This window comes from Heloderma suspectum, chromosome Z (assembly GCF_057233095.1).
Source record: "Heloderma suspectum isolate Gila_16-S chromosome Z, 16-S_ref, whole genome shotgun sequence".
Taxonomy (NCBI): domain Eukaryota; kingdom Metazoa; phylum Chordata; class Lepidosauria; order Squamata; family Helodermatidae; genus Heloderma; species Heloderma suspectum.
The window spans coordinates 18,121,099-18,145,409 of record NC_139476.1 but is presented as its reverse complement, the minus strand read 5'-3'; the positions used below and the strand labels follow the sequence as shown (position 1 = coordinate 18,145,409).

Sequence of the window (24,311 nt, the reverse complement as noted above, 5' to 3'; positions counted from 1 at the left end):
TTCCCAGGGATTGATGTCAGACTGACTGCTTTGTAGTTCCCAGGTTCCTCCTTTTTGCCCTTTTTGAAGATAGGGACAACATTAGCCCTCCTCCAGTCATCTGGCACTTCCCCCGTCCTCCATGATTTCTCAAAGAGAAAAAAATTGATTGAAGGGATTAGGATACCCAAACTGAAACAGAAAGATTTCAGGCTCTTCAACAACATGCTTTAAGTAAAGGAAATAAAATCTTCACTTTGCCTGTACCTAAGCCAACTAACCTATTCCAGGTGGGTTCTTTATCAGGGCAGGGATTGGACTGACTCCCTGGTCAGTTGGACTTCACTCAGAAGTGGAAGTGACTGCTTGGGAGGTGGTGGGTTCTCCTTGGCTAGAGGTCTTTCAGCAGGGGCTGATCAGCCACCTGTCAGGAATGTTGTAGCTGCATCCTGCATTTCAGAGCCTGCATTGAGAGAAAGGGGTGGACTAGATGATCTCAAAGAACCCTCCTGAGTCTAAAAATATATCAGCTTCAGACAGCCAGGAGGGCAAATATGTGGAACAAGGATGGGGCACAGAGATCTCTCACAGAGAACTGGAGTTGGTTCCCTAAAAAAACATCCCAAGGCTGAAGAGACAAATGGGTGTTCATGGCATCCTCCTCCACATATTTGCGTCTATGCCTGGAGGACATTTCTGAAAATGCTTGGATCAATCAGCCAGCTTCCCTCTACAGACCAGCTTGATAGGGAATCAGGAGTCATTCTTCGATTGCAACTGAATAAGCAGGGCATGCCCTAAGAGAGAGACGCTTAATACTTTTTTCTTGTTAGATGATCTTTGGTGTTCAGATTAGGATGTAGAACAATAATGTAACATTTAGGGAGAAAGATGCATCCAAGTAGACCAGCACCAGAGGCCAAGATGGAGAAGACCTCCACCGCCACCATGGACTTCCCCTTGGTGCTCAGGTAGGTTGGCACGAAGGAGACCCAAACACTGCAAAATACCAGCATGCTGAAGGTGATAAACTTGGCTTCATTAAAGCTGTCGGGCAGTTTCCTCGCTAGGAAAGCCACTGTGAAGCTGACGAGGGCCAAAAAGCCCATGTAAGCCAGAACAGTATAAAACATGGAGACGGAGCCTTCATTGCATTCCACTATGATCTCTCCAGCCAGGAAATGGAGGTCCAAGTTTCGGAATGGCGGAGAGGTCACCTGCCAGACAGCACAGATAACACCTTGGATGAGGGGACAGGCCAGGACAATGGCATTTGTCAATTGTCTCCTCAAGAGCTTTCTTGCCATATTTCCTGGCTGGGTGGCCATGAAGGCCAGAACCACCGTGATGGTTTTTGCTAAAATGGAAGAAACAGCAACAGAGAAGATGATGGCGAAACCAGCTTGTCGGAGAAGACAGGTGACCTTCATGGGTTGGCCGATGAACAGGAAGGAGCAGAGGAAGCAGAGCAGGAGGGAGAGGAGGAGGACGTAGGTGAGGTCCCGGTTGTTGGCTTTGACGATCGGGGTGTCGTGGTGCTTAATGAAAATTGCCAGCACTAGAGATGTACCCAGAGAGAGGAAAAGAACTAGAGAAGTTAAAACAAAGCCCAGTGTCTCTTGATAGGAGAGGAAGTGGATCTGCTTGGGGATGCACTGGTCTTGGTTCTTGTTTGGGTGTTGATCTTCTGGGCACGTGGTGCAGTGATCTGCATCTGGAATAGACAACCATTGAAGTATCTCAAACATGATACTGATTCTCTTTTTCTGGGGGCCAGTGAAGCTCTCAAAGAAGGACATGGAAATATCCCATCTCTTGCTAATTGTACACCTTTGATTCTTTCTTGTTTAAGTCCCTCCAATCATAAGACCCAAGTCAGAAAATGTACAAAATGCCTTCCCCCCATATGATGGCCCCCTGTGCCAGACTGATGTCCAATATTCTGCAAGGAAAAAAAATAGTAACTGGAAATGGAAACCAGGGAACTGTAAGGACTGGATGGCAATCTATCACCTGCAGTGTCCTCCGGGAAGATATGTTGGTGGAGTGGCTGCAGAACAAGATAGAGAAATTACTATAGATAAAAGGGAAATCTGGTTGACATTGGGGGAACATGCTTCACTTGTTACCGGGATGACCAACCACCTGCCCTGATCAGCATTCTGCTTGAACAGCTTCAGGTGTAATGCAGCAGCAGCAGCAGTAGCAGAAGAAGGTGGTCAATATGGCATTCACAAATTATGCATAAGAAGGTTGTCCAGTGTGAATACAGGGGAAAACCCAGCAGATTCTTTACTTCAAGTATTAGGAATTTACTGGGAGTCATTACTGTATTATTTAAAGAAATGTTTTGTTCAGGAAAATGTGAATACTTTGTAAACTAGTAAACCATAGTGGTATGCAATCCAAAATGGAATTGACAGAAAAATATATCCCTAGGAGAAATGGCAGACTCTTCTCCTTGTCTATGAGCTTCCGTTTGTCCCTGCTCCACTTCTACTACCCTACGCTCTGCATATTTTTATGGTTTTCAGTGTCTGATGTACCTGTTGAGTTAGAAATTGTGCCTTCCGGACAACAATCACATCTGTAGCAGCAAACCGGCTTCCCCTCTGGAACTTTTCTCCGGTGCCCTGGAGAGCACCTCTCCGCACACCTGGCAAAGGGTGGCTTCTAAAAGGGAAAAGGCAACCAGCTGAGGAGATCCAGTGACAGAAATCACACTAAAAAGGCTCACTCAACAGAGTTTCCCACTACATGATGGATAGTTTCCCTAATTCACTAATCCTGATGACCTCTATCAATTTTGTGGGAAGTTGCCTTCCTATAACGTCAGGGAGCCCACCTCACCCACTCCCCCCTCCATGAAGAGAGGGGCATAGAACTCCTTACCTCTCTCTGCACAGAGAAAACCGCCTGGTCCTGCATCCCCGTCCAAGCTGGACACCTCCTTCCTGCCACACCCATGTCCCAATTGGGCCGTGAGGCTGATCTAAAGTTTATTCTGTGGCAGAATCAGGAATTAGGCAGCCACTTGCTATGGAGCACGACCCTTGGTCTACCTAGCCCAGTATTGTTTGCACTGACTGGCAGCAGTACTTCAGAGTTTTAGGCTGGGGCCTTTTCCAGCCCAACCTGGAGATGCCAGGAACTGAACTGGGGTATTTCAATGCAAAGAGGAATGTTTGCTGCTGATCAATGACCCCTCCTTGGATTCAATATGCCTTCAGTCTCATCTTGAAAGACAACTTCGGTTCTCAAGGGACAGAAGAGAGGCGTTCTTTCATTTTCCCATGACCCCAGAACATTCCCTTCAAACCAACCTCTGTAGCCCAGATGATGGAATCGGAGTGAATGGTGAGGTCTCGGCCTGGGGGAACTCCAGGGTCGACCCCTCCAACTGTCACAGAAGAAAAGGACTTATTTGGGAAGAAGACCCAGTTCAGGATGTCATATCTCTTCCTATTTTCAGTGAGAGAGACTTCATCTCCAGCACTGTTGTTAAACCGGACGTTTCTCAAAGAGGCAAGAATCTGAAATGAAAGAGGCAGGGTAAATGTGAGTGAGTTCTGGAGCTTTTCTACACGAGGCTGTTAATCCACCATATCTACCTTCAGTTTAATTGCTGAATTGAGATCCAAGCTCAACATGAGCAGTTTTCCTTTTCTACTGTTCTGCTACATCACCTCTAGGTGGCACTGCAGTATAGCAGAAGAGTGCAAAGAAGTGGAAATAGTGTTGTGTTTTGCTTCCTTTAAGTAATATCACATTTACCCCGCTCTGAAAAGAACTCACTGAAAGTGCTGTTTAAAACCAGAAGCCACACTGGAGGGTAATGACGACATTGTTAAATATGTTGCAAATAACCATGAGTAGGGAATGAAGAGAGTGCAATAAATGCCTCACGTAGACCCCCCCCCATGTTTTCTAGCATAGTGTGACTGCCATCAAGTTAGGAGACAGACCCCCCACCCCGGCCCATGCTCTGTTGTTTAGCTTAATGCTTCAGATGCGTCTTCTTTGCGTGCTGTCTGCTAGAATGTGTTTGTCCAGTGGTTTGGCCTTTTTGGCTGGTGTGTACATGCTACAACCCACCCTCACGTCTTTGAGTCGTAGCTGCACGGTGTCTGTTCACAGGAGCGAAGAGATCAACGTAGGGATGTATGAAATTCCCTTATCTTTTACAAAAGTTGATTCGCGGTGGGGGGGAGGCACTCCATCCCTCCCCCCGAAATTCTGGCCGGGGGGGAGGCGCCACGTCCCTCCCGCCGCGAATCTTGTCCTGCCGGGACTGCAAATGGCGGCGGCCATAGTTGCCGCCGTTTGCGTCCCTGCAGTCAGCCGTGATAGGCTACATAAACATTTACGTCTACGCTATTTGCGTTCCCCTTTTTTTCGCCGTAGTCGAAATGTTTACGTAGACTAGACATGCCAAAATAAGGAATGCAAATGGCGGCGCCCATTTGCGTACGTGCAGTTTTTTTTTTTTTTTTAACTCAGCCGTGATAGGCTACGTAAACATTTACGTAGCCTATCACGGTATTTTTTTAAAAATCTAGAAAGGCTGCTGCATAAACTAGAACATCATGTTTGAGGCGGAGACTTGCCTGATTCCTCCCTAATCAATATCCAGAGTTGTAGACACATGGTGTGTTTTTTTAGGAACTACTGTAGAAATCCACTACTCCTTGCACACTTCTTAATGCTCTTTAAGGTAGAAGATGGCCATGAAAGAATAACAAAACAAAAGGTTTAAGGAAAATTGTGTATATAAAAATATATAACATATATGTAACACATTTTAATAGAAAAACTAATTTTTCATACAAAGTTTAAAACAGTACATCAGCAGCCCAACAGTTCATCATACATACATAGCTGCAATACTGATTTCCAACAAGGGCTACACAAATATATAACGCCTGTATCCCAAACACTTTTCAACCAAGCTGGTCCTCATCAGGGGGAATATATAGATATGTATGTATGTATGTATTTATTTATTTCATTTCTATACCGCCCAATAGGTATGTGTGTGTGTGTGTGTGTGTGTATATATATATATATATATATATACATACATACATATATACAGACAGACAGACACACACACACACACACAAACAATAATTGCAGTCCTTATTGCAACAATCTCTTCACAGTGTTCAATTTTTTACACGGAACCTGTAAAGCAAAAGGCACCAATCCAGAGATACCTGGGATAATATTGCTTAGTCAAATAACCATAAAAAGGTAAAGGTAAAGGTGTCCCCAACCAGTCGTGTCCGACTCTAGGGTACGGTGCTCATCCCCGTTTCTAAGCCGAAGAGCCAGCGCTGTCCGAAGACGCTTCCGTGGTCATGTGGCCGGCATGACTGAACACCGAGGTGCACGGAACGCTGTTACCATAAAATATACACTAATAAAAAAATAAATTGACCAGTCCATATTAACTATATGGATTCTGTAATCTGCATCATGTGGTTGGTATCTGAATGAGAAACAGAGGGCGGGAAGAGGAACATTCCCTCTCTTCCATCCTGAAACTTGTAGATAAATGAAACAGCCTTGCATTAATTTACCGGAATCTCCCAGGTGTATCCAACATCTAACCATGCCACAAAAAACCAAAACAAAAAACCAGAACCCTCATATGACCCAGAGAGCCCCCCACTAGTGAAAAAGACCAGAACATTCTAACCAAGGATGATGAGTTACCTCCATTTATAGCAGCCGTTAAACATCCCACCAAAAATAGACAAGTCCCATTCATTTCTGGAGGTATGGTGAATGGCTGCCATAGACAGAAGGAACTCATCATCCTTGGTGTATGCCTTTTTAAAACCTTTTATTTTGTTGATTGTGATTGGTTGAGGAGAGAACCGTTTTACTGGTATTTATTTATTTATTTATTAAATTTATTAATCGCCCATCTGGCCGGTCACCCAGCCACTCTGGGTGATGTACAACAACAGAACAATTTAAAACAATACAGTTCTACATTAAGAACATCATATTTCTAAAAACACCCTAACCCACCCCAAATGCCTGCCTGGCATCCTTAGAATGGACTAGGGGCTTTTCTACACGAAGTTTTTAACATTCCATTTTACCAAGGCTTCTGCTTCTAGATTCCTTGTGGGGTTCAGATCAACTCCTTTACACATGTTTTCCTCGGGGTTTTTTCTTCCGCCTTTCTATGGGGTTTTTACTTCGCAGTTTACTGGGTCTTCTGTTTCCACATTCTAAATGAGATGAAGACCCAGCTCTTTACACCGGCAAATTGTCCGCAGTCTTGGGGCAGACAGTGGCAGTGAATCAGTGGGTCTCCTGGGAGATTCAAGTCTCTCTGTGTGTCTGTGCGCGCACAAGGCAGTGCAGGATGTGTGTGGCTTCGTTGCTGTCAACTGTTTACATGGGGGGGGGAGTTCGCCTTCTTCTTCTTCTCCTCCTCCTCCTTCCTCCTCCTCCTCTCCCGGCCAGCTCCATGCTCGCTTTGAGCCTCTCCTAGCCTGGCCAAGAAAACTCTCCTCCCACCCCAGGTCAACAGGCAGACACATGGCAGGGTGGGGGATGTGGTTTTCCTGCTCTGCCCAATCGCTTCTTCTTCCCAGGCTGTGGTTGTAGTGGAACTTCCCATTTACACAGAGCCATTAAAGCGGATTTAAATTTAAATAGTGGATTATCTCAGGGTTGGTTTTTTTGCGGGATAAAGATCAAAAACAGCTGGATGTGCCCTGGAGGTTGACGGCATCATGTAAATGACCCACAAACTTCCATGAGTGACCAATCACTGTACTTGCCTCATGTAAAGACAGCCTATGTGTTCCATTATACATGCATTAGGTGGTGCTGCGGTATAGCAGAATTGCACAAATACACAATTGCACAGATGCCACCATTCACAGAAATACCAGACTTCACTTGTTAGGAAAAGAAAATGCTGTAACAGTTGCAAAGACTAAGACATGCCCTGGAAGATGACAACACCATGCAAATCAACTGCAAACTGGGATGAGTGTGGAATCATGAGCGCACAACAAATGCCTCATGTGGAAAGGTAATACCCCTTCTCCCAGGCTCAGGCTCTGCTTCCAGGATCAGACCATTGAGAAATCACTAAGGCACCTTTTATAAGATTGCCAGTTCTGAAGGAGGATGTTACCTGCCATGGCTGAATATTCAGAAGCCTCTTGCCTTCCCCTGTCACTCCATGTTTGGATCCTGATACAGCATGCAATGCGTGTGCCACAGAATAAACACCATTGTAGATGCTGTAGCTGTGACGTGTCATGCTCATTTCGAACTTCTGGCCTGGCAGGTCCTGTACTTTCTCCTTCCCAGTACAGGTTCTCGTTCCTCTCGGAGAGGTTTGGCCGGATTGCAGAAAATGACAGACAAATGCGGTTTCCCACCAGTCACGGAGAAAGACGTCTCCTTGTGGTCGGAGTGGATCCAAAGCCCAGAGATAACGCTTGAATCCTGGCACAGCCCTTCTGTGGACTCTGAAGTGCAAAGCACCATGGATGGTTTTTTCATATACCTCACTGTCGGGCGGTCCCGTCGCAGCCATTTCCCAAAAGGATGTCATGATCCACACCTTCCAAAATGGGGTTTTGGTCTTTTTTTCATGAATAAACAACAGGGTTGTTAATTGCAGTATAACACTGGTGTCCCCAAAGACAATAATCACTTGGGGCTCAAACCAAGAACTAGGAATAGAGCCAGTTCGCATTTGAAGATGAAAGCCTGAGTCTGTAGACCTGAACGTGTCAGTGAAGGCCACACAGATGTCCTTCTGCTTGAGCATTGGGGTCAGTGTCCGGATGAAACTTTCACCCTTGTCATCATTGTGAACAACCAGCCCAATCCAGTTCCAGTGGAAATGCAGGAGCAGCCGGACTAAGCCCTCATACTGAGGAACTTCATTGGGATCGATCCGATAGAACGAGGGAAATTCCCTTTTCTCTCCTTCAACATGGCTGAAGAGGCCGTAACCAAGCTAAAGGAAGGAATTTCCTGTTAGTCTGTTGGGGAAGGATGTTGGGGATGTTGGGGAAGGAGAGCCAGGGCCTGCAGGAGAAGCTGCCACCACCGGGGGAGAGGTGTGCCTGCTGCTGCTGGGCCTGCTGCTGGTGCCGCCGCTGCCGCCGCCACCACCACCACCGTGGACTCCTGCCTGGCAGTATCTTAAAGGGGATTTTTTAATTGGTTTTTTTTTCAATTTTGGGGGGATTCTGTTGTGTTTTAGGGGTGGGTAGCCTGCCTGATAGGCGGGAGCGAGGAGGCACGTGTCCACCTGGTGGAGGCAGTGGGGGGAGTGTTGGGGGCCAGAACATACCAACTCCATCTGATATGGCGGCTGCGCCCCTACCTTCCCGACCATCTGCTCCCATCGGTAGTATATGCCCTGGTCTCCTCTCGTCTAGACTACTGTAATGCGCTCTAAGTGGAGTCACCCTTGAAGACGGTTTGGAAGCTGCAGCTGGTACAGAACACGGCGGCTCACCTGATTACAGGCAGCCGCCGGCAAGATCACATCACTCCAGTGCTGAAGGAGTTGCACTGGTTACCAGTTGCTTTCCGGGCCCAATTCAAGGTGTTGGTTTTGACCTTTAAAACCCTATATGGTTCTGGCCCAGCCTATCTCAAGGAGCACCTCCAGCAACAAGATCAGCCTCGGATGGCCTTCTCTCTGTCCCATCAGCCAGGACAGCTAGGCTGGTGAGGACGAGGGAGAGGGCCTTCTCTGTGGTGGCCCCCACTCTGTGGAACTCTCTCCCTAGGGAACTCCGCCATGCCCCCTCTTTAATGAGCTTCCGCCATGCATTAAAAACGTGGTTGTTCAGGCAGGCATTCGGGGTGGGTTAGGGTATTTTTTATGATGTTTTTAATGTAGAATTTTATTGTTTTAACTGTTTTGTTGTACATCGCCCAGAGTGGCTGGGTGACCAGCCAGATGGGCGATTAATAAATTTAATAAATAAATAAAAATAAAATTTTGTGGCATGTTAAAGACTAGCATATTTTTAATGGCAACTGCTTCCACGGACTCCTTCTGCCAACTTCAGATGCATGACGTGCTATCCAGGAGGAGGATGTCCATTTTAAAGACAGATACCTAAATATAAACTGAAGTCCTATAATGTCTACCCCTGTATGGTTGTCACCCCAAAAGTCAGGTCTGCCATTCAGATAAGCTTGACACAATTTCTAACCATTGCAGTGAAGATACACGTTAATATTCCAAAACTGTGACATTTTGGGTGTTGTTACATGAAGCAACCCCCCCACAAAAACCCACATCCTTTCCAGAGCTTTCTGCTTTTGGTTTCTTTGCGGGATTAGGAAGGTCTTCTTTACATGGCAGCAGCGTGGTTTGAACTGAGGGAGGGCCTCCCTCCCTCCCTGGCATGCGTGCAAAGGAGCGTGTGTGTGTTCTTGTTTTTGAAGCTTAACTTCTGCTGTACTGTTTTCTTGAAGCCCCCCAGGAAACCTCGGATCTACTTGTGAGTAGAGATAATACCATGGTATAAGTCTGCACTCCTGGGCACACTTAGTTGGGAGTAAGCCGAATTGAACTCAATGGGACTTGCTTCTGAGTAGACATGAGATCACCCTGTAAGTCTGCAACCCTCAGCACACTTCCTTGGGAGTAAGCCCCACTAAACTTAATAGGGTGCTCTGAAACAACAGAGGATGTTGCTTCTGAGCTTGGTGGGGTGGCGGATCAGATGTGTCTCCCTTGGTTGCAGGGAGGCATTCTACCTTCTTCTCCCCCCAGCTGAGAAATGCAGAGGCAGGAGATGCAATTGGCAGGCGATTCTTGTGCTCGGGCCTGTCAAATGTGCTCGGGCCTCCCTCCCTGCAACCCTGTGTCATCTTGACTGCGCCCCCAGCAACCGAAAGCAAACGCCCACAGCGGCAGACAGAGCGGTTTCTTCCGCTATAGGAGAATTTTACAGGGAGGCCATGGCGCTCCTGTTCCGTGGGCTGGGAAAAATACTACATTTTTTGTGTTTGGGGAAAACACGGGATAGGCTGGGGGAACTGGTGGGAGACACCCTGGAGGGTAATGGCATCATCTAAAGAGCCCGCAAACTTCCATGAAAGAGCCATCTCAATAGCAGGATAAAAGCTCCGTGTGATGAACCCCACTGTGCACATATTGGGGGCTTTCTAGCTATGGGGCTTCTCCCCAAGACTCATTGATAGCCCAATATAAAAGATAGAGGAACTCTATGTTGTTTAGGCAGGGGCTTCCCCAATAGCCAGAGAGGTGGATGCCTGAGCTGATAGCAGCAGGAACAATAAGGAGTCTTGTAGCACCTTATTCTTTTCTGAGTCTTCTGTGGCATTTTAAAGGCTAGCACATTTTGCTTTGTGGCTTTCATGGACTCCTACAGCTGACTTCAGGTGCATGAAGGACTACAAGAAGGAAGATGTCCATGTTCAAAAGGGACATCTGAATATATATATATATATATATATATATATATATATATATGAATATATATATCTGAAGCTCTGTGATGTCTTTAATACCACTCCCACCCACACACAGGTGCACGAGCTCACCAGTGTGCGTATCACCCCAAACGTCAGGGCTGCCATGCAGGTAACCCTGATACAATTTGTAACGATTGCAATGAATGGGCACTTGGCTCCATATTCCCTTCATAAACAGGTGTAGGGCTTTCTGGCTTTAGTGCCCCTCCCCAAAGACAACAGTTTGGTCAAACTGGATTCATTCTGTGTGCAATCAGGACATACAAAATCGAGAATCAAAGAATCACAGAATAGTAGGGTTGGAAGGGGCCTCTAAGACCCGTGAGTCCAGCCCCAAGACACAATGTTAGGGGGGCTTAATGAACTCCGCTGAAGTGCCCTGTCCAAACACTTTCTCTACATCCTAAGACGTGTGGCCGAAAAGTAGGTTGTTATGGAAAAAAGAACATAAGAGCATCAGAGCCCTGCTGGATCAAACCCAGGATCCATCTAGTCCAGCATTCTGTTCACACAGCGGCCAATGATCTGCTGACGGGAAACCCTCAAGGAGGACACAAGGGCCATAGCACTCTCTCAGCCTTAGGGCTCCTTCACACAGGGCTTTTATCCTGCCATTGAGATGGCTCCCTCACAGACGTTCGCAGGCTCTTTACGTGACGCCGTCACCCTGCCGTGACCCTCCTGCACTAAATGCCCTGTGTTCTGTTTTTAAAGAGATCGCAGATCATGAGCTGTCAAATTACCCCGTTGTGTTCCACCTCAGTTTCCTCCATGAAACGACTTAAAGCCGCAAGAAGAGGAGCGAGATCCATGAAAGATAGTGGAAGACTCAGATACGGGGTGGGCAGGAGGGGAGCGGGGAAAGGAAGCGCACGTAAAGGGAGTCAGTTGTGATCCCACATTTGAAAGGGAAGCAGAAAGCCCCATTTTAAATTAGGGATGGACGGAAGTCCCTTACCTGATCCCGCAGCTTCCTTCGCGGTGGGGGGGGGGCGCCCCATCCCTCCTCCCCGAAATTCCGGCCGCGAAACCTCCTGCCGGGATGCAAACGGCAGCGGCCGTAGCCGCTGCCGTTTGCGTCCCTGCAGTCAGCCGTGATAGGCTACGTAAATGTTTACGTAGCCTATCACGGCTGACTTTGATAAAAAAAAAAAAGCACGTATGCAAATAGCATTGCCCTGATTTTCGCCGTAGTCTACGTAAATGTTTACGTAGACTACATGTGCCCAAATAAGGAACGCAAATGGCGGCACCCATGGGCGCCGCCATTTGCGTACGCACTTCTTTCTTTTTTAAAATCTAGCCGTGATAGGCTATGTAAAGATTTACGTAGCCTATCACGTTTGTTGTTGTTGTTGTTGTTTCACTTGGAAATGGTGGCGGTGGCAGCCGGTCGGAAGACCAGCCGCCACAGCTGCCGCCGCCGAACCACTGCCAGGAGCTGCCGCCGCCAGGGACATTCGCACAAGGTAAGTCCCATCCCGGGGGGTGGGGGGTGGGGGTGGGCGGACCATTTCTCCAACAATTTCGGGGAGCCGAATGCATTGGCATTCGGCCTCCTGGAGATTCGTGGAGAAATTCTCTGACATCCCTATTTTAAATGCAGGATTTTAGGCTGGTGTAGAGATGCCCTCATTCTTGCCAACTGAGGTACACAGGCATACAGCTTCTGAGGTCCCATATGGCCATCCAGACTAGTATCCATTGATAGCCCAATACAGGAAAGATTGGCAAATGATACAGTATTGTCAGGTGTGTGTGTGTATGTGTGTGTGTGTGTGTGTGTGTGTGTCTGTCCCCAATTTCTGAAGGTTTAGCTGTGTTAGTCAATTGCACCTAGAAAAACAAGGAGTCTAGTATCACCTTGTTGGTTTGTGAGTCTTTAGGTGTTGCAAACTCCTCATTGTTTCTCCCAATCCAGATCATTTTCATGCACAACAGACTCCTTGCTGGCTGGGGCTAGACATGCAATAGCAAGTCATGTTCCTGAGCTCTGCAGATCACCCACATCCATCCCAACGTGAATCCCCTTACCTGTGGGATCTTGAAGATGCCCATTACGGATGCGATCTCCCTTGAGGATTGGGAGTCCAGGCCGCCGATAACACAGAGCAGTTTATCCCGCCTGTCACATTTGTAATTGGGAAACGTTCGACCCCGAGTGGAAAGCAGAGAAAGGCTGTTCACATGCATCCATCTGGCAAGATCCATGTGTTCATGGGTGCGGATACCGAGCGTCGTGTTGGGAAGGAGCATCGGATCCTTGTTGAGCTCCGTGACGGCGAATGCCAAGGCCAGGAAGTGCTGGTAGTTCTTAGTCATTGTTCTGCAATGATGAGAGCGACATTGGGAAGTGGGTCGGAGGGCGGGTGGGTGGTGATCCCAACAGGACTGATGAGGAGGGTTAAAAACTCTGTCTGGTTCAACCCTCTTCGAACAAAGGCAAAACTTTGAACAAAGACAGTGCCATGGAGGATTCCCAGACAGATTCAGATTGTTCTATTGACACACAGAGACACACAATCTTGCTAGATGAATTTCATAGGAACATCTGAAGAGCCCTGCAGGGTCAGAGATCTAATTCATTACATTTATCATTTACTTCTGTTTTAAATTATTTTCATTATTTATGTCCCATCTTTCGGGATACAAATGCTTCCAAGATGGCTTACAGGTAAAATCAAAAGGCAGTAATAAAATCAAAATAAGACATTGCTTTTTTTTTTGCTTTTTTTTTAAAGGAACATTGGATGTTTGCCAGGATCCTTCCCAGAGGGAAGTTCTATCAGGGTCAACCTGGCTAATTGATCTTGATGGAACAAGCCTCCTCCATTATTTTGCCAAAGAACAACATCGTAAGAAGAACATCGTAAGAGCCCCGCTGGATCACACAAGTTGCTTCCATCTAGCTCAGCCTCCTTTTTCCAACTGTGGCCAGCCAAGATGATTCCTGGGAGCCCCACAAGAAGGAGATGAAGGCCACAGCCCTCCTTTCTTCTTCTCCCGCACATAGCAACTCCTGTTCAGTGATAGACTACTTCCCATAATGGAACCTCCATTTAACTACCATGGTTAAGAGCTGCTGATAGACCTGTCCTCCTGTGATTGGACTGATCCTCTTTGAAGCAAATTTAACCCAGCAGCCATTACAAACATCTCCAAGTTCTCGGCTTAATGAAGCAAAATTTTGCATATGTGATTCAGAACTACTGAGAAGAAGGGCTGTAGCTCAGTGGGGGAGTATCTGCTTTACATGCAGAAGGCCTCAGGTTCAAACTCCTGCATCTCCAGGTAAGACTGGGAAAGACCCTTCTTTGGAACCCTGGAGAGCACTTGCCAACCAGTGCAAGCATCAATGACTGGATTGCCCAAAGCTCTCATATGGCATAAAGCAGCTTCCGACTTACATCAGCCCTTCACTCAGAACCGTGAGGACTGGAAATCTGCTTTCTTGTTAGAGGAAGGGCCATAGTTCAATGACAGAACACCTCCCTCAAATGCAGTTGGTGTCAGGACCAATCCTTAAGAACATAAGAAGCAGAGCCATGCTGGGTCGGAAGAAGGGTCCATCTAGTGTGGGATCCTCTTCACAGAGTGACCAAAAAGCTCTTGATGGGAGACCCACAAGCAGGATGTGAGCGTAACAGCACCTCCCGCCCATGTTCCCCAGCAACTGGCTCACACAGATGTGCCTCCTCCAAAACTGGAGGTAGCACATAGCCACCAAGACCAATAGCCATTCATAGCCTCTCCTCCAGGAAGCTGTCCAGCCCCCTTTAAAGCTGTCCAAGTTGGCAGCCTTCACTACGTCTTGTGGTAGAGAATTCCACAGTTTGACTCTGCGCACGGTGAAGAAATCCTTGACATGTACAGGCAGCTGTGGGAGAGGGAGACCCTGTCTGACACTTTGGGGAACCTCTGCTAGATATGGAGCCAGAGAGGATTGATGGTTGGACTGATTACGAGGCAGTGCCCCGTATTCCCAGCCCTGGAGTCAGATGGAGACCGGCCTCGTGCTTCAGGCTTGGCCAGTGAACCCAAAGAGCACCTACTGTGCCCATGGAAGCCCCCAGGGTCAATCCCCTGCAGAATTCCACTGTAGAACAGGGAAGGAAAGCCCCTGCCACTCAGGGTGGAAGAGACTGAAGCAGATGGGCTGGTGGTTTCTCTAGGTAGACGGAAGCTTTCTAGGCCACTCAGTTTTGTTATGCTCCTTTTACAGAGCTTCTAGGGAGGAATTGCTGAGTCTTTACTGCACCAAAATATCTCCTAACATATATGTCACATGATATGGATAGACGAGGAATTTAAAAAATGGGCACAGTTTGCTACTTTACTGGCAAAAAGACTTTGGCTGGATCTACACTTACCATCTTTTTTCGCTTCCAGTGAGGTTTCACCCCCCGCCTTTCACACTATGCAGTACCCGCCTCGAACTGGGACCGGAATCTCCCGCTTCCGTGCTCCCACTTTCAATACTTGATATCCTGGTATTTCCCCTTAATGTGCTCTGATTGTCCACCTTCACTACTGGATCCGGTCGCAGTCCCCTCCCCCGCCTGTCCATATGCGGTGGTGTTTGCATTTCCCCCTTGTCCGATCACAGCTCTCGACGGCCCCATTCTTCCAGCCACCGATTGCATAGCTTCCTCAGCAGCCCCCATTTCCTCAGCAACAAACAAAGGGCTGGATGTGCGTGCACTTGTCTGATCTCGGAAGCTAAGCAGGGTTGGTCCCGGTCAGTGCTTGGATGGGAGACTGCCTGGGATTCAGGCTTCCTGCACTGAGCAGGGGTTGTTGTATCCCTTCAAATGAGACTAAGTTTTACCCCCTCTTATCCCCCGCTCTGGATGTTTTTTTTTTAAATTCAGGCATTATCCTCACAGAATCGGGTCTTCTCCATGATTTTTTTTTCTAATTGAGGCATGATCTCCAAAGCTTCGAAGTTGTGAAGCTTCACAACTTCGAAGCTTCGAAGATCATGCCTCAATTAGAAAAAAAAAACATCGTGGAGAAGCTCCAATTCTTCAAGGATAATGCCTGAATTTAAAAAACAACAACATCCAGAGCGGGGGATAGGAGGGGGTAAAACGTAATCTCATTTGAAGGGATACAACAACCCCTTGCTCAGTGCAGGAAGCCTGATTCCCAGGCGGTCGCCCATCCAACTACTGACCAGGGCCGACCCCACTTAGCATCCGAGATCAGACAAGCGCGTACAGGAAAACAGCACAGCGCTCGAGTGTGAACCGAGCTTGTGCATTCCATGAAGCACTGCAATGGGGAAAATGGGTGAGTGTGAATAATCACATTTTAATGAGAGAGCGTTTAACCCGATGGGACACCGAATTCATTGCGATGGCGGGCGCAATGTAGATCGGACCTTTGTGGAGAAGAGTGTAAAGTTAATCGAATAAGGTGCTTTCCCTCTGTTCTCCTTTTGGGGATTTCTTCTTCTTGAGAGGAAAGCAGATATGTCATTGCTAAGTGTAATGCATATTTCAGTATGTTTGATTATTTTTCTGAAAGCTTTGACCTTGCAATAAATGTACTGTTTGAATGTTAATTATTTCAGCATTTGATTATTGGAACTCTTATTTCTGTGGCTACAAGAACCACACAGTTATTGCATACTACACAATCTCATCCTCACCCCGCAAAATGCCTGAAGTATCCAGCCATGCATTCAGTGTGTCCCAATCTTGGGTCCCCAGTACAACTCCTGTTGTCCTCAGCATTTCCCATGGATGATGGGAGTTGTGCTCCAAGAGACATCTGAGAATTCAAGGTTGGGAACCAGAACAGGAGTGGGCAGACGCTAAGCTTCCATGGGCAACGTCATGCTTCACAAGTGCCCTGAGATCCTCCTCCAACCAAAGCCTGGTGCAGAAGACACATGCACCCTTAGAATGAAAGTGTTCTGGCCTCAGCAGTTTATTCCACCAGAACTAAATGGGGCCCATGGGAATTAGAAACAAAACCCCACTCCGGTTACCCCAAAGTTTTCTTCATTTCAGCTGAATAATTTAGGGCAGGGAGGCCGTCCTTTGCTGCTGCTGTTATTACACAACTGGGAGTCAGATATCCTTGCTGATCCACTGCACATCACCCAGATGTCTGCCAATAGATCCACACCTACCTTCCCCACCCCTGCCTTAGATGAACTCCTCTTGGGCAGGGATGCGGGGACCTTTCTTAGCCATTGCCAGAGCGACAATACGAAAACAAATGATCAGCTAGCTCTGCCTCTGCCCCTTGCACAGAACCCCTCAGCATGAACCTAGAGCAGACCCTCAAGCTGCCATGACTGGTTGAGGCCCATCATGGCAAGCCTGGCATAGCATATCAGGGAATTTGGAACTTCAGCAGCATGGCTGATGCATGTCTCTGGAAGGAGCCCTCCCACCTGAAGGCGGAGCAGGTGAGCCTCTCTCCCAGATCCCTCTCGTGGAAACTTACAGCGGAATAGCAAGGAACTCCAATGGGGCTAAACGATGAAAGTCCTCTGTCTTTGTGTAAAAATAACTGCCAAGCGGTAAATTCCCACCAACAATTAGATCTCCCGGCCTGTAATAGGTATGCTCTTCATTAAGCATCATCAAGGGGCACTTGGCCCTCAGCATCCTCTGGGTGGACTGAGGCAGGAGCCAAAGGAGCATCATCTGCAAAATCATCATGGACTCAGAGAGTCCTTCCCGCCTAGGCCAGCGACCAAACAGAACCAGCAAAAGAGGTGGCTGTACAGGACCCAGCAGGGGAATTAGATCTTAGCAAGAAATGAACAGACCCCAAGTGATCAGACCCCACCCCAGCCCCAGGTGGTAGTGCCAAGATCATATTTATATTCAGCATGTTTTCTCCAGGTTTTCTGTGTTATTGCCTTCCTGGCTGGGAATCCATGGGGGGTTCTTCAATAATTACTGTAACTTTGATAATTCCAGGGTAGCAAAATAATGACAAGCCCCAGAATGTTGGGCTCCTTTCAGACTTCGGAGGGAGAAAAACAGTTTTGCATCCCTGTTGGCCTCTCCTGGGCCAGATGGCTTTGACTTTAGTTGTTAGGTTCTGCCCTTTGGCCTCTTGACAGCTGAGCACCTCAATCCAAGATGGATCCCAGGCTTGGGACAAAGTTTGTTAGGGCGCAATCCTATCTAGGTAGGCGGCCACCTCCGAACTCGGAGGCGACCGCCTATCCAAAGCAAGGCAGGAGAGGCACGGGGGGCGGATCGTGCCCTCCGCACCTCTCCTGCCCTGCTTTTCCTGCTAGACAGCCATTTTCGGCCATCTAGCTGCTGTCTAGCGGCCATAGGATTGCTCCCTTAACCCAGATGGATGGATGGGAAAGGGAGGCGTTTATACCTGGGTCTAGGCGGCAGAGGGCCTATTATGATGGTCCTCCCCCAAAGAACTATGCCAGCTGAGGTGTTCCGGAAGGTTTGAGGGGAGTCGAAGTGCTCAAGGTCACCCAGTTAGTGTGACCCCTGGGATTTAAAGTATCACCCTGACCCTTCGGGATCCCCTCCTTCTAGTGTACCCCGTTTTCATGGAAAAGTGCACGCACACACCCCTTTCTCTCCTAAACACTGTAGCTGCTTCTAGTTTGACAGCTGTCAAACTAGAAGCAATTAATGTGTTTAGGAGAGGAGAAGGAGACGGTGTGTTGGGCACCCTGAAAACCTGTTGCTGGGGCCTCGGGCAACCCCCCTGGTGCAGGGCAATGCATTCAACCCTGGGGACACCCTTGCTAAGGAACTGATCTACCCCCCGTGTCCCCAGCTGTCAACTGTGCAAGGCAGTCAAAACAGCCTTGCTCCAGTGTAGCCTTGACCATTACCGTCTTTATTTGAGAACTGCAATGCACAAGGGAGCAGCCAGGGCGGCGCACAACTGCGAATAACTGATGAAAAAGCAAATTTAAAGAACAAACAAAGGGGGAATTTGCACACATCAACTTCTATAAACCGCCCAGAGAGCTTTGGCTTTGGGGCGGTATAGAAATGTAATAAATAAATAAATGGAGCTCAGAAAACACATATCTATATCTATATCTATATCTATATCTATATCTATATCTATATCTATATCTATCTTCCCAGTCCTGTTTTTGGGCACATAATAATAATAATAATAATAATAATAATAATAATAATAATAATAATTTTAAGTGCTGCAACTGGGATTGCACTCAGAGCAGGGACGGGGGCTTGGCATGAGACAGACGGGTTCTGCCACGAAGTCCCCTAGGATGCTGGATGGAGCTGCTCGGAGGACCAAGGGGGAAGGGAGGAGACAGCCAACGCATTGTGGGTTGCCTGGGGCACTAACCACGCATTGTGTATGGCTTGCAAAACCGCAGTGCTGAGCTGCTCACCCATCATGGGTTGGCCTATCACGCAAATGCGCCCACTGTCATTTAGATAATTCCAGGATCGTGAAAAGATCACAGCCGCAGAGCTCTGGGCTCCCTTCACGCTTCTCAGGTAGAAAAATTAGTTGTGTAAATCTTTGCTTCTCTATGGGCCCATTGGGCCAGACGTAATTTTAAGGTCCTGCCCTTTGGCCTGTGTAAATCCGATCACCTAAGTCCAAGAAGGAATCCAGTCCGGTCCCTTGTTTTCATTGAAGGAGTTGGCACTTGGCTAGAGCAGCCCAGGGCTGGGCAATAAGCGGCTGCTGGTGAAATGGCTGGTCTGTCTGCAGTCGTAGCATCTTGCGGGTGCGAAGGACCGCTTAGGAGTATCAACAGAGAAAGACACATGTCACGTCAGGGATTCCAGGATGCATTGGGGAACGTTTGTTTGGCTGAGGCCCTTTTCTCACTGTCACACCCATGGCCTCTCTGGCACTGTGGAGTTCAGATGGCCCCCGAGATTCCAGGAGAGCTTTGGGCTTTGAGGCAGGCTGGGGAGCAGCTAGTACTCAAGTGGCACAAGGATCAGGACAAACGTGGCTCAGCACAATGTCACACCTACCACGGTAGTGGCATGACGGAGGCCACTCCCTGGACACCACTGCACCTTCAGGCAGATGGATTCGATGCGAGTGGTCAGTGCCACACCCCTGGAGCTGTGTGAAGCTGAGCACTGAAATCCAAGGCTCACATCACGGAGGTCAAGGCGACAGGGAACTTCCCCTGACACACCCAGACAGATTTTCTGGTTGAGTACCAGAACCGCACCCTGAAAAGGTTAATGTGGAAGGGTACCGGGAAGAGCCCTCGGACCTAGGAAGACATGCTGCCATGACCCACCTCTGCAGTGCGATCGCCACCCGGCATTCTTCTTGGCAATCCCAGGACTCTTAGCACGGAGCCATGGGGCTGGGTGGTGGTTGTGGGCGATGGCCCAGGGCCAAAGGTGACTCTGAAGACCCTTTTTAGATTGCTCCTCCACCAGGCAAGAGTCTTGCAGTCGATCTCAGGGGAGGGATCGTCCTTCCAGCTGATGTCAGTTGTCTTGGAGGCAAGGGAATCATCCCTCGAGGGATTGGCTCCGGCCTGTGATGCTTGACCTCAGTCTGCTTGACATCCAGTGTGTTTATGGCGGACCCCCGGGCGGCCCCGAGGATTCCCCAGTCTGAGGGAGGCCCGCTGTTGTGGGTCCTGGCCCAGCCCCTGGAACGTCACCCCTGCGGCCAAGGGATTCCAAGCAGCCGTCTTGCTGGCGCCACTCCTAGGCTGGGCACCTTGGGAGGAAGAAGACACTCAAGGCTGGGCACTTGACACTCTAGGCTGGGCACCTTGGGAGGAAGAAGACACTCAAGGAGCCTGGGGAAGGAGGACCAGCCAGCAGCTGCACCGGGTGATCCTGAGCCTGAGCCTGCTTCTGCCCCCGCCCACAGGTACTTAAGGCGGGGCTGCCAGAGGCTGCTCGGGAAGGAGCCTGGGGAAGGAGGACCAGCCAGCAGCTGCACCAGGTGGATCCTGAGCCTGAGCCTGCTTCTGCCCCCTCCCACAGGTACTTAAGGTGGGGCTGCCAGAGGCAGCGCCTCGGCGTCGCGCCAAGTGCGACGCTAAGTGCGCACTTGGCGTCGCACTTGGAGTCGCAAGATCCACCCACCTGCCTCTCCAGAGACACCAGCAGCCACAACACCAGCAGGAAATAGCAGCAGCAGCAGAGGGCAGCAGCTTTAAAGACCAGGGGAAGGGGCAAACGTGGACTATCTGCTCCTTCTTAGCTGCTGTTCTCTTTTATCTCTTTTATATTCTTTTAAACTGTTGTATATTTTATATCTTAATATTTTAGTATGTGCCTGGGAGGACTATTGGACAACTCAGGGGGTGGGGGAGGTGCCACCATCACTGTGGTCACGGGCAGGGGGAGGTATGGCGTTGGGGGATTAACAGGCCAGCTGAGGAGAAGAGGGGCTGGACACCTTACAGCTGTCCCCTCTTCTGGTTCTTCCCCCAACCTGATGGTTCCTGGCAGCCTTACCAGTCTGCCCTCGGGTCTGGTGCTGCTGCTGCTGAATGCCAGGTCGGCCCAAAATAAGACCTCCCTCATCCATGATTTGATTGTGGATGAGGGGGCTGACCTGGCATGTATTACTGAGACCTGGGTGGGGGAACTGGGCGGGGTCACTCTCTCCCAGCTGTGCCCTCCTGGGTACTCGGTGCAGCACCAACACCGACTTGAGGGTCGGGGAGGGGGGGTTGCCGTGGTCTATAGGAATTCAATCTCCCTCTCCAGGCTTCCTGCTCATTCGAGTGCAGATCTTGAGTGTCTGTACCTTGTGTTGGGTACCCGGGACAGATTAGGGATTCTGTTGGTGTACCGCCCACCCCGCTGCCCATCGGACTCCCTGCCTGAGCTGACGGAGGTGGTCTAGGACTTGGTGTTGAGGACCCCCAGGATGATGGTCCTGGGGGATCTCAACTTCCATGCTGAGGCCACTGTATCCGGGGCGGCTCAGGACTTCATGGCCGCCATGACAACCATGGGGCTGTCCCAACATGTCATCGGCCCAACGCATACAAAAGGACACACGCTTGATCTGGTTTTCTCGACTGGGCAGGAGGATGGCGATCTGAAAGTAGAGGAATTAACATCTGTCCCTTTGTCATGGTTAGATCACTTCCTGCTGAGGTTTAGACTCCTGGCGGCCTTTCCCCTCTGCAAGGGTGGGGGACCTATTAAAATGGTCCGCCCCCGGAGATTAATGGATTCCGATGGATTCCAGAGGGCTCTGGGGGATTTTCCCGCTGGTATGGCTGGTGCTCCTGTCGAAGCCCAGGTCGCTCTGTGGAATGCAGAGACGACTCGGGCGGTTGACACGATCGCACCCAAGCGCCCTCTCCCTCTGCGCAGAGCCCGGCCAGCTCCTTGGTATACGCCTGAGCTGAGGGCAATGAAGCAAGAGGGGAGACGGCTAGAACGCAGGTGGAGGAAAACTTGTGCTGAGTCTGACCGAACACAGGTAAGAGCCCACTATCGAGCCCACTCTGTGGCGGTGAGGGGGGCAAACGGGCAGTTCTTTTCCACCAGCATTGCATCTTCTCAGTGTCGCCCGGCGGAGCTTTTCCGAGTGGTTCGCGGCCTGTTACATTCTGGGCCAGGGAGAGAGACGGTGGAACCCTCGGTAGCACGCTGTGACGAGTTTGCGCGGCACTTTGAGGATAAAGTCGCTCAGATTCGTCATGAATTGGACACCACGATTAATGCAGTTCCATTGGTAGAGGCGTTCAGAGCACCGTCTGGTCCAGTTTTATTGGATGAGTTTCAGTTATTGAGGCCTGAGGATGCGGACAAGGTGCTTGGCCAAGTCCGATCGACCACTTGTGCGCTTGACCCTTGCCCTTCATGGCTTATTAAATCAAACAAGGAAGGGATGTCCGGCTGGGTCCAGGTGGTTGTAAATTCCTCCTTGAGAGAGGGAGTGGTGCCTGCCGCTTTAAAAGAGGCAGTAATTAGACCACTCCTGAAAAAGCCTAACCTGGACCCAGAGGATGTTAACGATTATAGGCCAGTGGCCAACATCCCCTTCCTGGGCAAGGTGCTTGAGCGGGTGGTTGAAGGACAGCTCCAGGCACTCTTGAATGAAACGGATTATCTAGATCCATTTCAATCGGGCTTCAGGCCTGGTTTTGGAACGGAAACTGCCTTGGTCGCCCTGTGGGATGACCTCTGCCGGGAGAGGGACAGGGGGAGCGCGACCCTGTTGATTCTCCTGGACCTCTCAGTGGCTTTCGATACCATCGACCATGGTATCCTTCTGGATAGGTTGTCTGGGTTGGGAGTTGGAGGCACTGCACTACAGTGGTTCCGCTCCTACTTGGATGGCCGATTCCAGAAGGTGGTGCTGGGGGATTATTGCTCTGTGCCATGGCAATTGTGCCACGGGGTTCCACAGGGCTCTATTCTATCCCCCATGCTGTTTAACATCTACATGAAACCGCTGGGGGAGGTTATCCAGAGGTGTGGGCTGAGGTGCCATCAATATGCGGATGACACCCAGCTCTACCTCTCTTTCTCATCAAAACCAGGTGAGGCAGTGGCTGTTCTGAACCAGTGCCTGGGCACGGTAATGGACTGGATGAGGGCCAATAAACTGAAACGCAATCCAGACAAGACGGAGGTACTGTTAGTGGGTGGTTCGTCTGCCCGGCTAGGTGATATTCAACCTGTTCTGGAGGGGGTTGCACTCCCCCTAAAGGATCAGGTTCGTAGTTTGGGGGTGCTCTTGGATCCAGAACTGTCACTTGAGGCACAGGTGAACTCAGTGGCACGGAGCACTTTTTATCAGCTTAGGCTGGTATACCAACTACGCCCTTATCTGGACAGAGAGAGCCTAGCTACAGTTATCCATGCTCTGATAACTTCTCGTCTGGATTACTGCAATGCGTTATACGTGGGGCTGCCTTTGAAAATGGTCCGGAAACTTCAGCTGGTCCAAAATAGGGCAGCAAGATTGTTAACAGGGGCTGGCCTGCGAGCTCATATTACGCCGGTACTTTTCCAGCTGCACTGGCTGCCAGTCCATTTCCGGGCCCAATTCAAAGTGCTGGTGTTAACATTCAAAGCCCTTAACGGCTTGGGGCCAGGTTACCTGAAGGATCGCCTCCTCCCATATGTGCCTGCCCAGACCTTAAGATCATCGTCAGCGGCCCTTCTCCGTGAGCCCCTGCCAAAGGAAGTGAGGTGGGTGGCTACTAGGAGGAGGGCTTTCTCTGCTGTGGCACCCCGGCTCTGGAATGAGCTCCCTAGTGAGGTTCGCCTGGCACCTACATTGTACTCCTTTCGGCGCCAGGTGAAGACCTTTTTATTTTCCCAGGCATTTTAGCTTTCTAAATTTTTATCTTTGCTGTTTTAAATCTGTATTTTAAACTCCTGTACTGCTGCTAGGTTTTACTGTGGTTGTATTGTTATATTGTGGTTTTAATGTTCTATATATTTTAAATTGTTTTATTGTGTGTTGTTTGGTTTTAGTTTTTGTGAACCGCCCAGAGAGCTTCGGCTATTGGGCGGTATAGAAATGAAATGAATAAATAAATAAATAAGGGGAGCAGGAGGGCGAGTTAGTGCCTCGGCTTGCTCGGGTCAGTCCTGACCCTGTGTGGAGTGGTAGCATCCAGTGCCCGGGGGAGCCCCCTCCCCAGAGGCCCAGAGGGAGATGACCCCAGGGGACTAGCGATGGCCATGTAGTGGGGCCCACCCTTCTCGGTTGCCAGGACGACAGAAACTACCTCGCCATGGCGGCAAGTGGTGCTGCCAGATATCAGAAGGCCCTCCTCCCTCCCAGAGTCACAGCCACCGTTCTCTGCGAGGAAACTTGGGGTTCCCCTGAACCACCCACAGACCAAGGAACGGCCTTCTCATCGCAGCTGT

The 24,311-nt window shown here is 49.3% G+C and overlaps 1 protein-coding gene across 1 annotated transcript; it reads right to left on the bottom strand.

Moving 5' to 3' along the window:
- Window positions 1-791: 791 nt before the first annotated feature.
- Window positions 792-12,810, bottom strand: LOC146333817 (vomeronasal type-2 receptor 26-like). The gene is made up of 5 exons (XM_084825724.1): window positions 12,523-12,810; window positions 7,896-7,981; window positions 3,303-3,474; window positions 2,526-2,652; window positions 792-1,693 (listed from the first exon to the last, which is right to left on the bottom strand). The coding sequence occupies exons 1-5, from the start codon at window positions 12,808-12,810 to the stop codon at window positions 792-794; spliced, it is 1,575 nt and encodes a 524-aa protein (XP_084681850.1).
- Between the last annotated feature and the right edge of the window lie 11,501 nt (window positions 12,811-24,311).